Source organism: Mustela nigripes, chromosome 1 (assembly GCF_022355385.1).
Source record: "Mustela nigripes isolate SB6536 chromosome 1, MUSNIG.SB6536, whole genome shotgun sequence".
Classification (NCBI taxonomy): domain Eukaryota; kingdom Metazoa; phylum Chordata; class Mammalia; order Carnivora; family Mustelidae; genus Mustela; species Mustela nigripes.
The window spans coordinates 161486884-161501225 of NC_081557.1; the positions used below are offsets into that span (position 1 = coordinate 161486884).

The 14342-nt window shown below is 32.1% G+C and overlaps 1 protein-coding gene across 1 annotated transcript in view; it reads right to left on the minus strand.

The window, feature by feature from the left end:
• Nucleotides 1-14342, minus strand: part of LOC132026660 (sperm-tail PG-rich repeat-containing protein 2-like) — a 217008-nt gene that overhangs the window by 94977 nt on the left and 107689 nt on the right. Inside the window, exon 6 of the mRNA XM_059414810.1 lies at nt 3606-3765. Coding sequence (XP_059270793.1) covers nt 3606-3765 — 160 coding nt within the window. The remainder of the gene's footprint in view (nt 1-3605; nt 3766-14342) is intronic.

Genomic DNA, 14342 nt, shown 5'->3' on the forward strand with positions numbered 1-14342 from the left:
GAAAATGAATTTTACATTTATATTTATACTATTCATTTATGAATAAAACAAAATTATTTCTATGATGTTAGTAAAAGTTCTAAAACAATTTGAAATAACTATATCAACATCAATGTTGAGTGACTGAATGAATGCTCCATAAATTGATAAATCCCATAAGACTATTACCCGTTTATCAACCAAACTCGTAACTCATAATTTATCATTCGCAACCTCATTTCTTAACACTGTAACTACAAATGTAAAATATCCAGTAATCAATTTTAATTTGCCAATTATTCTATTTATGGGTAGAAAGATAACAATATACATGTTAAGTTCTATAAGGCAAAATACTGAATTTTTAGTAATATTATGACTCGAGGAATGAACATGCCTACCATGCTCTATAAATTGATTCCATTTTACAGTTTCATTTATGTGTATATGTATATACACACATAACACACAAAATAATTGTATCTGATTTATAAAATATTTGATGTATAACTGAAAAAGGTCCTTCCCATTAGTATTAAGGTAAAATAAAATTACAATGTTTAAATGACAATAGGATTAAAAAATATTTTTTTAAAGTTTTTATTTAAATTCAAGTTATTAACATACAATGTAATACTAGCTTTAGGTGTACCATTTAGTGACTTAACCACACACATCTCCCGTGCTCGTCATGATAGGTGCACTCCTTAATCCTCATCACCTATTTAATCCATCCCCATGCAAACCTCATTTCTTAATCTTCTCTCTGGTAACCAACAATTTGTTTTCTATAGTTAAGAGTCTGTCTCTTGGTTTGCATGTGTCTTTTTTTGCCCCCTATGATAATTTGTTTCTTAAACTCCACATATGAGTGAAATCATATGGTATTTGCCTTTCTCTAACTGGCTCATTTCACTTTGCATAATACTATCTCCATACACACCCATTGCAAATGGCAAAGATTTTGTTCTTTTTTATAGCTAATATTCCACTGTATGTAAGTATGTATACAGAAATAGAGATAGAGATGATAGATGATACAGAGATAAGATAGATAGAGATAGAGAGAGATAGAGATAGAAATAGAGATAGAGATAGAGATATATCACAGCTTCTATATCCCTTTATCAGTCAATGGACATTTGCGCCCTCTCCATAATTTGGCAATTGCAGATAACATTGCTATAAACATTGGGGTGTATGTATACCTTCAAATTAGCATTTTTGTATTCTTTGGGTAAATACCTGGTAATGCAATTGCTGGATTATAAGGTAATTCTGTTTTTGACTTTTTGTAGAACTTCCGTACTATTTTCCAGAGTGGCTGCATCAGTCTGCATACCCACTAATAATATAAGAGGGTTCCCCTTTCTCCACATCCTCATCAACATCTGTTGTTTCTTGAAAAAAAAAACACTTCTCTCTTAATTTAATTCTAAGATATGATATGAAAGGATATTATTCATAGGACAAAAATTGATACAAAGCATATAACCAACAGAACTACTATCCCTGTATCTTTTGATTATATGCCAATGATTTTTTTTTAAATCACAAGACTTATCATATTAAGATAGATGGTATTCCCAGCAAAAGTTAGATGGTATTAAGAATTATAAACAGAAATGGGCTATTCTCATTTTAGAACAGACCATCTTACTATGCATAAACTAAAAAGAATCAAGAATTCTTTGTTATACTCATTAATAAAAAACCTAGCTTAAGTAAAAATCAATTAAAAATGAGGAATCTATTTAGAGAGTTGATAATACCACACTTGAATATCTTTTCCTTGATTGGATCAGTGTAAGAGAATTAGGACAAATGGATGTTAATTTTCAATTACCAGAATGAAGCACGGATCTTAATTGAATTGGTGCTGGTCACCTACTAAATCTATATTCAAGACATGTTTTCAAGATGGTATATCTTAAATAGTAGATTAATTTAAAAAATATGAACAATTCTAATTACTATAATATCTGCACATGTCAGATGAAATCAAATTTTATACATCATAGTATCAGGTAGTACCTTCAAAAATCAATTTTTTTCTGATAAAATTTTATACTTCTAAGGAGCTTCAGAGCTTCTGAAAATGACTTTGAAATATGGTCTTGTTAATCTTTAGTATTCTCAAGAGAGCCAAGTGGGTGGCAAATATTTTCTGAATTTTGTAAAATAGAAACTAATATAACCATTAGTGAATTTACTTGCCCTATGTCAAATCCTGAAACAATGAAAAGTCGCAGTGCCAATCCTGTCACCTAACTGAAACTCCTATACCTTCCAACTACAACAATTTTTATGGAACAGAGCAGTAAAGGCAGAGAGAAAAAAAATAATCTTCAGAAAATATGAAGTTCAACATAATTTATTTCAAGAGATCCTTAAGTGGGTATTTATTTATTATTTGATTGTGCTTGGTGATGGTGAACATAGTAATATCAGAACTTGAAAGAATTAATTTCCCTGCACCACTTCTGCATAACAAAGCTAAAACCTGACAAAATCAGCAATGGTACAGTAACTCAAGAGAAGAAAAAGAAAATTTTAAAAAGTTAAATTTTGGTGTATAACAGACCTTTAACTGGGCAATATACTTGATTATTGAAAGACAATGAGAAACAAAGTAAGCCTCTATGGATCACAGGCTCTCTGAGTATTCTCATTTGCTGACATGTTTTTCATCAGAAACCCTTGGATGAGTTTCTCCATTTTGTTTCATTTTTTTCTTTTAATACTCTCATAAAGAGCCATTACAACAGTTTGGTTGTTTGGTGGAAATATATTTCAAAATTATTGTTGAAACTATTGTTCCTATTTTCTATCTAGTTTTCCTGTGTGAAATAATACAGTTAACTGATTTAACCTCATTACCAAGGAAAGTTAATGCATTCATTTTTAGTCTAAGAATAGTATTACTAGCAGCTGAACTAATCCCAATTTTAAAAATCAAAATTGTTTTTGGAATTTTATTTCCCCCCAAAAATGTTTATTTTTTTCTTACATGGATGTTTTCTTGATTGTTGAGAAAAATTAAAATAATGCCATGAGAATAACATGGTATATGTATTGAATATGACTTTACAAATCATAGGTTGGTTGCCTTTCTCCTCTAACAATTCTAGCATATTAAGAATTTTGGGTTTTTCCCTAATAGAAAATGACTTTACTAACTTTAAGTTAAAACTCATAAGATGGTCTTTGGTAAAATTGAGAGTCATAAAACTCCAAACAAATCTTACAGTTGAAAAAAGAATCTAAAATCTTTCAGGGAATAAGCAGATATCTTTTTTTAAATTTTTTATTTATTTTCAGCATAACAGTATTCATTATTTTTGCACCACACCCAGCGCTCCATGCAATCTGTGCCCTCTCTAATACCCACCACCTGGTACCCAGACCTCCCACCCCCTGCCCCTTCAAAACCCTCAGATTGTTTTTCAGAGTCTATAGTCTCTCATGGTTCACCTTCCCTTTGGAAGCAGATATCTTTTTTATCCTATATATTTATAAGAGACATGGTAAATATAAAGGTATGTTTATAATTGTCTATTTTTACATGGAAACCTTAGTTTTGTTTTGTTTTTTCTCAAAGCTTTAAAATAACAGTCTGTACTTACCTGGCCCATCAGTCCTTTTCTGCAGGCACCGTGGAGTTGTGCTAAGAAAGGAGGCATGTTTCAGTTTAGCCACAAAAGTACGAGGCGGCATGTATTTATGTTGAACTTGGGACATTTCATATGATTTTTGAACATCATAGCTGCCAGGTGCTGGAATATCCTGAAAGAATTCCAATGGATGAGCATTAACATGTCTTACATAGAAAATACATAAAACCATGTAGCACAGATGTTCACACTAAGCAATGGCATAAATGGAAAAATGTGAAAATTCTCTTAATTAATTAAAAATTAAAAGACGATTCTTAAATTTATACCCTTCTTATAAGACTGTAAATTTGCTTGTCAAAACTTAAGGTAAAATAAACAGAATTATGAAATTATGAAATTTAGGACCATATTCTTTTAAAAAAAACCTTTCATATTATAGATCAAACTTTCATTTTCAAATGTTATAATGAAAATCAAATTTCATACAGGAATGAAAATGATTATTTTCATAAGAAGCAATACTATCACTACTATACTGTTCTATGTGAGCACACTTTACTCATTCTAAAAATGAGACTGCTTATTTCATTTTTAATAGATTCCAATTAAGTTGAAAGCCTTCCCCTTTTATCATTTATAGTTGTTTATATATACAGTTATATTAACATTTTTAATCAACATAAGTCACATGGAAATTAATAACTATAATAATAATTCTAAACTCAATTAAATATAAAATATCATATATTTGTTGCACAATTAATGCTTATAAACTATTAACTAATTATTTCAATGAAAAACTTTTTAACTCATTTTCCTTAAATTATTTTAAAATATGACATATTCTATGTAATGTATCTATTCATCTCTATTATGTATAAAAAAACAACTTCTCGAGTTTCAGTGTTTTTCTAGTAGGCAGGACACTTACATGGCTAATGGTGTAGACTCCAGCTCTAGACTCGGGTTTCAAATATCTGCTCCTTACTTTTTTAGGGACCCTAGGCAAGCCACTTAAACTGTGGGCTTCTTACTTTCCTCATTTGTAAGTGGAGAAAATAAGAGTATTTATATCATATGTCATAAGGGTTGTTATGAGAAATAAATGAGTTAAAACAGTAAAATACTTACATTGGTACCTAATTCCATAAAAGCAATAGATAATCTTACTATTCTACAAAAGTTAATTTCAATAAAAAAATAATAATAAACAATGAAATTCAGGGTTTGGGCTAATGGGGAAGTATTTTAATGTTTCAAGTAAGTCAAATTTGGATACTGAAAAATCATACTTTTAAAGTCCATTGAGAAGCCATACTTTATAAAACATACTTTCTCTTGTTTCTCATGCATTTATTTCCTTCAAGCATATGCCAACAACATTATCTTCTATTTCCAAAGAATCATTAAATATGGTATGTATATTGGGGAGGAAATTCTTATATGAAAACCCACATTTCTGCTTTAAGTTCCATGTCAAAGAGCAATTACCACACTCTGTAAGTCAACTAAAATATGTCAGCAGTTGTTTGCTTGCCAGCATCAACAGAATATTTAGTAAGGGTAGGCTGAAGATATACAATACCAGTAGTAGCTCCAAAGATGACTTCTGGATCTTTTGGGACTGCTTCTGTGGTGTGTGAAGGCAAAGTGGGAGAGAGTGCCAAAGCACAAAGAAATCTTGCGTGCACACAATAGACTCAGAGTGTTTAGGGAAGCTTTGCAAAGCTCTTGATTGTACCTACTATATATTTTAATTTTCTCATCTGAAGCTATCATGGTTATGGCTTCTGTAACACCCTGCCTGGCATCACCACCCATTCCTTTTCCAGTCTCTAGCCTGTATATGATTGATGGCTTTGGCTGCTGCCAATTCTCATTTTATCTAAGAGACTGATATTTCAAGTCAATTTCCTAGACAAATTGTTACTAAGACAAATCTGGAACACTGTTTAAGAGCAATAATTTAAACAATACCTACAGATGGTACTCTAAACACCATTTCAGGAAAAAACAGTATGTAGGAAAAAAAAGTATGTAGAGGTAAGATCATCAGATCTCTGTGGGGGATCCTTTATATACATCACAGAAAATAAGAAAGGCACACAGGCACACGATGAGTGGATATGACAGACATTTCTCATGCTTTTTTTTTTTTTAATCTAGTTATTTGTATCCCTTGCCTTTGTTTAGAAAATTTCACATACTTTGCAGCAGATATGAGTCCTGGCACAAAAACTAAAAATGACTGATTCACATCCTCCTGGTTTAGTTTTTTAGCTAGAACATGAATCTAGGTCATAGGCTTAAATGACAGCCTTTGAACTGGTAGCCAGTTTTTCAAAGAAACACAGAGCATTAAAAATTACATACTTTTGAGGGGCTGGCAGTGCTAGAAGCCATGTCCAGCTTCCAGGGGCAACAAGAGCAAGTAGAAACTGAGGGAAAATGTGGTAAAATGCCTGATGAAATAAAAGCTATGCCTCAACGCAAATTAAAGGTAAATCTAAGGTATCCTGATTTCACCTGGAAAATCCAGGCCCTATCAAAAAATGACATAATCATAGAATTAAAATAATTGATATATGTAAAAGTATTAGACTGGTATCTGACACATAATAAGCACTAGTGTTTCCTTCTACTGCCATCATTGTTGTTATTAGCATTATTAATTCTATTAGGTGTGAAACTATGTGTCATCCTGTGATATCTTCCTTGCCTGGAGAGATGTCAACTGGCTATTTAAAAGAAAAGCTTCTAGTATTTTAAGCCCTAAACAAACAACAATGAAAAGTAGTTAAGTTGTTGGGAATCACATAAAGACAGTATCCCAGGCAGTTTAAAAAAAAAATCACTGGTTTCAACCAACCTCAAAGGAAAACACGTCACCCCGTTTATGTTTTAGAAAAACCATTTCACATACTTTGTGATTTTATTCAATTCTGTCAACCAAGTTGAAGGCCCTACAAAATTTTCCATGCCCAAATACAAGCCTCTTCAAGAAACTTAAACTTGAACGAGGTAGGAAGCTAAAGAGTAAAGCTGAATACTTTGAAGGGTGGAACTTGAAGGAAGAAATTAAACAGACCCTCAGGCCTTCAACCCCAAACTCAAAAGAGTGACTCAGAGCCACAAAGGCAGAGTAGAATCTTAATCTTATGGTACTTATCAGGTAAATTATCACTAGAAGGATGAGCCCACAGCAATACACAACAGATCTGACAGCATTTTATATAAGTAAATGTTAGAAAGCATAATATAATAAAGACCACTAACTATGCTTTGGCTAAAATAAATTTTCATTACATTTTTTGCATAAATTGTTCTGGATGTTATTTCATGCCTAAGTATATTCCAGTATAAAATTTCATTTTAAAATCCCAAATATATAATTATTAAAAAAATCACTGGAATTTCTTTTATAGTGAAGCTTATCAATTAAGAAGACTTCAATGAAACTTTCAATCAAAGCTTTGAATCAAAATCTTTAGTCAAATATATATACATATTTATATATATTTGACTAAAGATTTTGATATAGATATAGATATATATAGTAAAAAAAATTACAGGCCATAAGTGTAGTGAAATTTTTCTGAATGTGCTAAAAACTTTGATTAAAGGAATTTATACAATGGAATATTACTCAGGCATCAAAAAGAATGAAATCTTGCCATCCAACAATGTGGATAGAACTAGAGGATATTATGTAAGTGAAATAAGTCAGTCAAAGAAAGACAAATACCATATGATTTCACTCATATATGGAATTTAAGAAACAAAGCAAATATACATGGGGAGGGGGTAAAAATAAAATAAGAAGAAATTGAGAGGGAAGCAAACCATAAGAGATTGAACTATAGAAAACAAACTGAGGGTTGCTGGAGGGGAGATGGGTGGGGGGATGGGGTAACTGGGTGATGGGCTTTGAGGAGGGCACTTGATGTAAGGAGCACTGGGTGTTATATGCAACTGATGAATCACTAAATTCTACCTCTGAAACTAATAAAAATAAGATAAAAATAAAACTTTAACAAAAACAAAACAAAACAAGCAATTTACCAATATGCTTATCCAAGTTGCTTAATTTCAGATTTATAGAGAAGAAAGGCATTTCAGATGATGATCAAATTATCTGCCTGTCACAAATTATAATTATGAACATGTAGAGTTACCCTTGCCATTTTTCAGCTTTCTTAACATTCATCATCTTGAACACATACACTTTTAAATATTTAACTTGGGAAAGAATAAGTGTTATTTTAGAACAAAAATATTTTACTACAAATATAAAATTATACTGTTAATTGTAAGTGATAGGCAAAAATAGAAAATACTGATTTTATTGCCCATAATCTCCTGACACACTAGAAAAGACTTTTACCCTAACACTGTTTTATAAAAGGAACTAAAAATGTCAGCTATACCACGATACTTCAAGATTCAGTAAAGAATAATAAAAAGTGCTGGCAATAAGTAGACAATAAAACCATTGATTTCACCTAATTTCTCTATCATACAATTCATACCTGAATCACAAATTTCTAGTTATTTGCTGACATTTTCGTTTCATTATCCTCAGACTGCCTTAAAATAAAACCCCTTTATCTTTCCTTCCCCAACTACCTCACCTACCTACAATAATTCCTTATTTAACCAGCTCTGAAAATAGAAAGCTGCATTTTTTCTTCACCTTCCTCTCCCATATCTAAAAATCATTAGTTATATTTATTGTAACTTCTCTCACTTTATCCCTTTCTTGTCTTAACTACCAAAACAATCCTGCTATGGGCCCTAAAATATACCTGACAACTGTATTATCTCTTTAAACTTTAGGTCTTCAATCTTAAACCATCAGCATCACAGTGGCAAAGAAGTTATACTAAAGCACGACCAACTTCTGCTGGAAAAGTATATTGGTTCCTGAGTACTATGGAAAAAATTTTCAGAACATTCTCTTTGGCACTAAAATCCTTTTTAAAGGATTTTAAAAATCCTTTAAAAATCCTAAAAAGCCACTGAGGTGGCTCAGTTGGTTAAGCGACAGTCTTCAACTCAGTTCATGATACTGGAGTCCCAGGATCAAGTCCCACATCAGGCTCCCAGCTCCATGGAGAGTCTCCTTCTCCCTCTGACCTTCTCCCCTCTCATACTCTCTCTCACTCTCTCTCTCAAATGGATGAATAAAATATTTTAAAAGATAAAATAAAATAAATAAATTTGGAGGCAAACTTAACAATTATAAAACCCAGTTCAAGCAGAGCCTCTTCTTCCATTCTTGATCACCGTAGCTACAAATGATATCCTTCACTTTTCAATTCTTGTTACCTATTGTATAAATACAATTACTTGTATAAATACATAAACATATGTATACGTATATTTATTTGTACAGACACATAAACATATAAATAGCTCATTAAACAAATATATTTATTTGAATATTTATTTCTTTCTTCATCAATATAAGAGCAGGGAGAGGATTTATAGCTCTCTGATGTTTCCTCAGATAAGATTTTATTTGCCTTCTGTATTTGCAGGCAAATTTTTCTTTTATTCCCTCAGTGAAAGAAAGTGGACATTAAGAATCCAGGAGCATAGGAGCTCCACAATAGCATTGGACATGTAGGCCCTTCCATACTTTCTCTTGCACCTTTCTTATATTGTAGCCCCCATTCTTATGTTCCCAAAATATGCACCATAGCTCTAGCCATAACATTCTCATTTCAGAAATGGAGGGAAAGAACAAAAGGCCAAAAAAAAATGTGTATAACTGAACAACCTTCTCTGAAGAACTTTCCCAATCTGATAACTTTTACTTCCTTTTCATTAATTAAAACTATTCAAATAACTACCCTATAACTATAAAGCAACCTGAAAAAAGTAGTCTTTTTAGCTGGGTACATTGTTCTTCAAATAAAATTGGGTTCTGTTAGTAAAGAAGAAAAAGAGACTAGATAGGGCATTCGTAACTAATCATCTCAGTCATAACTTTTCTCTGCCTTTGAGGGTTATAAAATTGTAAAATAATTAACTCACTTCTAGTATATTATCCCGGATATTAGACTATCTCTCTCAAAAGTTATTTTGACCAAAGATTTATGGGCTTTGTTCTCTAACTCTTGCTGAACCTCTGGGTCTCAACTTTCCCTCAATCCATTAGTTCTATCAGGTTTCCAGTGATACACTTTCATTAACATACCACTCTCGGTTTTGCAGTCGTAGTTATACTTGCAATTAAATAAGTCTTCAATTATTGTTTAATATCATCATCCCCATAGGTATGTACAGTTCTTGAAGGCTAAGAAAGTATTATTTCAACTGATCACTGATCTTCAGTGATGACAAGTGCATTCCACACAGTAAGTGATCAATGAATATTTTTTTAAAGATTTTATTTATTTGAGAGAGAGAGAGAGAACATGAGCAGAGGGGAGGGGCATAAGGAGAGGAGAAGCAGACTCTCCACTAAGCAAGGAGCCCAATGTAGGGCTTGAATCCTAGACCCTGGAATCATGACCTGAATTGAAGGCACATGCTTAGCCAACTAAGACACCCAAGAGCCCCATCAATGAATATTTCTTAATCAAAGAGTAAATATATGAGCTAATGAAAGAGTGAATAAATCTATCACTATCTGTCTGCCTTGAAGCCTCCCCTCCCATATTTGGTCTTATCACTGAGCTGCCCCATAACAGTAGGGCTGACACAATGACTTGGAAGTATTTTCAACGCCCTTAGTGCTTAAATTTATCTCACATATAAGCAGTCCTGTATTAAATGTGTGCTGGGTAAAGACCGTTCAAGTACTGTTTTCCCTAAAGATGTTCCATTTCTTATAAAAATAGGTGTAATTTGTAATCCCAGCAATGATGTAGAAGTATGGATATGTCCATTCATACTGATCAAGGACCAAAATAAAATCGCTAGGTAGTTAAATTTGATTAATATTTTATGATGCATTTCCTTCTCTTTGCTATAAAAAAAGAAGACTTTTACTTTTGATGCTTGAGCTTTTCATGACTACCTTTGACATTGGTTTTATAGAAAAAAATGTATATCTCAGCAGATTAGACCCATGAACAGAAATGGTCTGGGTAACCTTTCTTTTCCTGTAAATGCTGATTATACTAAGGTAGGAAAAAAAAAGTGAGATTATTGCCAGTTATAATAGCTCTAATTGATATGATATCATTTCTTTAGAGTTTTATCAACTCAATACAAATCCAGAAGTTAATTCTGTAAGTTGAATGTGAAAAGAAAGAAAATTAATTTAAGTGATTTTTTAAAAAGAACACAAATATTCCTGGACCCAGCTGAACATATTTGGATAAGGCACTAAAAATTATCTTGATAAGCTTAGAAAACTTAAAAGATGTAAATTTTGAGTGTGATTTTTGAGGGATATGTGAACATGAACAGCAGTGTTGCAAAATTTTTGTTAGCCCTAGAGAAAGGTCTACAAGTAAAATTCTAATCAATTTGTTATGTTCAAACTTTAGGAAATCAAATGACCCCTAGTGTCATCTATTATGTTCAGTATGGCAAGAATTATCCCTTACATAAAAAGAAGGATCATCTTAAGGTAGTACTCCTGAAATACCACAAAACTCGAAGTCAGAATTGCTGGGTTATATTCACAGCCTTGTTTTTAGTAGGCCTTGAAGAACCTTACTCACTCATCTAACTCCCTCTCAAAATGATGTATGCTGAAGGTCATGTTCAGAAATATTTAGTGGGTCTCTATGCAGGAGACATGTTTCTCCCTATGAGATTGACAGTGAGATGAATCATAGAACTATTCCTATTTGGAAGTGGCATCTCCAACAGTAAGTTTTAAGAGAAGGAAGAATGATCCAGGCTTTCTTTCTGTAAGCTATGAACATCCTAGCATCCCATTACCTACATTAAAAAGTAATTACGATTAAAAAAAATCCATAAGAAATTTAAGGTTCAAATATGAAGCAATAAAAAAAATGGTACAATTTTAAATAATTGGTAGAGTATAAGAAAATAAATTATTTGATTTTAAAAAGTAATTATGATTATATGTAGACAGAGAAGAGTAGAGGAAACGACAGAGAGAATAAAATACGAAAAGGAGAGGTGAGAAAGCAAGATAATTATGACAAAGGAGGTATGCAATGACAGAAACTGAACATTGTCTTCACAGAGAGATAAAGAACTCTGGCAATGTCATCCATACACAAAAATAACTGTTTTCCATGCTATAGCACATAGTTTATAGATCTCAATAGCAAAAGGTAAATTGTATATTCCAAATGAAGGAAACCAAATTATTCTCCCCTGATGTTCATATAAATACCTTTTCTGATGAATGAAATATATTCTAAAGACACCATCTCATTCCATATTTATCAAGTTAGTTTATACTTCTTGTCAAATTTAATAGCACATTTTTTAGTGACACTAAATGTTTCTTGATTGAAAAGATAAAGAAACAAAACAAGCAGAATAAAATATTAGATGAAAAGCTTCAATGATCCTATCACTGTTTCCAAAGGTCATATATATATAAATGGTTATAGCCATCTAAAAACATCTAAAATATCTTAAACTTCATGGGGAATCAAGAAAATAATCATCTAAAATAATGCTAATATCCTTACATTTTCCTTTCTTTTCTTTTGAAAAATTTGGTATATTGTTTCCCTATACTATAAACAAAATGCTACTTACATAATACTGCTTTTAAATGCTACCCTCTTTTAATTTTGGTCTAACAAAAATGTACTGAGTCTTTACTAAACATTGGCACTAGTGTCCACCCTTAGTGAAGATTATGGACTCTACAGCTATGTTGCCTGGGTTCAAGCCCTGGCTCAGCATTTTGGTAATCATATGACCATGGGTAAATCTTATGTCTCAATTTTCTTCATCTGTAAAATAGGAATAATAATAATTCTTACTGGGGCGCTGGGTGGCTCAGTGGGTTAAAGCCTCTGCCTTTGGCTCAGGTCATGAGCCCAGGGTCCTGGGATTGAGCCCCACATAAGGCTCTCTGCTCAGTGTGGAGCCTGCTTCCCCCTCCCCCTGCCTGCCTCTCTGCTACTTGTGATCTCTGTCTATCAAATAAGTAAATAAAATCTTAATAATAATAATAATAATAATTCTTAACTCCTAGGCTTGCTGTTAGGATTAAATGAGTTAATATATGTGCAACACACAGTGTTAGATACACAGGTACATGCTATGTAAATTTTAGTTATTATTATACTTCATTATAAATATTGAGTTCTTAATATATCAGATATTTGGAGGATACTTGGTTTTTCCCCAAAGAACTTCTACAAGAACTATTTGAAATTAATATATTTTTCAATGTCAAAAATAAATTAATCTTAGAACATACAGCTTAAAAAATATCAGTATATCTGTTTCAAATGAACAAAAGCACAACAACTAACATAAAATTATAATGTGATCATGGGCTAAATATAATTTAACAAATATCTTTATTAGACATGAAAATAACAAAACTCAGAATAGAGTCCTCTATCATTTACTGAATTTTTAAAGTAAGGTCATGCTTAAAAAAAAATTCTTCCCCCTCAGGCATTTCAGGGAGATGAATCAATTCTTTTTTAAAAAGTATTATTTATTGAACAATTTTAAATGTCTTCATTAGAGTTTTGGGAAATTTACATTTCAATATATTAAAGGAAATATAAATTTTCTGGTCCCAGTTTCTGTTTTGGGGTTTTTTGTATACCACGATACTTTCAATACCTTAAAGATACAACCACCCTGAGTAAAGTAAATTTCTGACTTATATAGTCTATATTAATGCCTGTACAGTAAAAGAGAAAGTCAGTTAAACATACACAAAGGCATGTGAAAAGAAAAAGACAAATGTAAGAGAAGGAAAAAAGAAAGTTTATGGTTTCAGTTTAGAAAAGCACCTAATTCATATCTCTAATGAAGACACTCCAAATTTGCCAAAGAACTCATAAGAAAAATTTAAAAGGAACACACACACACACACAGAGCAAAATGAAATGAACAAAAAAAGCTAACAAACCCAAAGGGCCAGTATGGATCATCTTAGATGTAATCAGGTATTGTTCTATTTTCTCTTCCCATCACTACACTACATTCTCATTGTAAAAAATTGAAATACAAAGTAAAAAAGAGGGGCACTTGGGTGGCTCAGTAGTTAAGCATTTGCCTTCAGCTCAGGTCCTAATTCCAAGATCTTGGGATCAAGCCCTGCATCTGGCTCCCTGCTCTGTGGGATGCCTGCTTCTCCCTCTCCCACTCCCCCTGTGTTGCCTCTCTTGCTGTGTCTCTCTCTGTCAAATAAATAAAATCTTAAAAAAAAAAAAAAGAGTCTATTATTCTACTCTACTACTTTAATCAGCCTTTACCAGTGAACATTTAACTCATTTCTACTCTTTCATTGTTATAAACAATGACATAATAAAGGAAAACATATAAGTAATATATGTTTATGCACTTTGGGGCAAATACCAAGATAAATTCCTTAAAAACTGAATTGTTAAGGCAAGGGTATATGCAAATTAACTTTTGGTTGAAATTATCAAGTAACCTTAGAAAGGTTTTTGCAATGTAAACTCCCCCAATATTACACTGGTCCTTGAAAAACATGAGTTGAACAACCCGGGTCCACTTACACACAGATATTTTTCAATTAAGTATATTGGAAAATGGTAATTTGTAACAATTCAAAAAAAAAAAAAACTCACAGATGAATCACATAGCCTA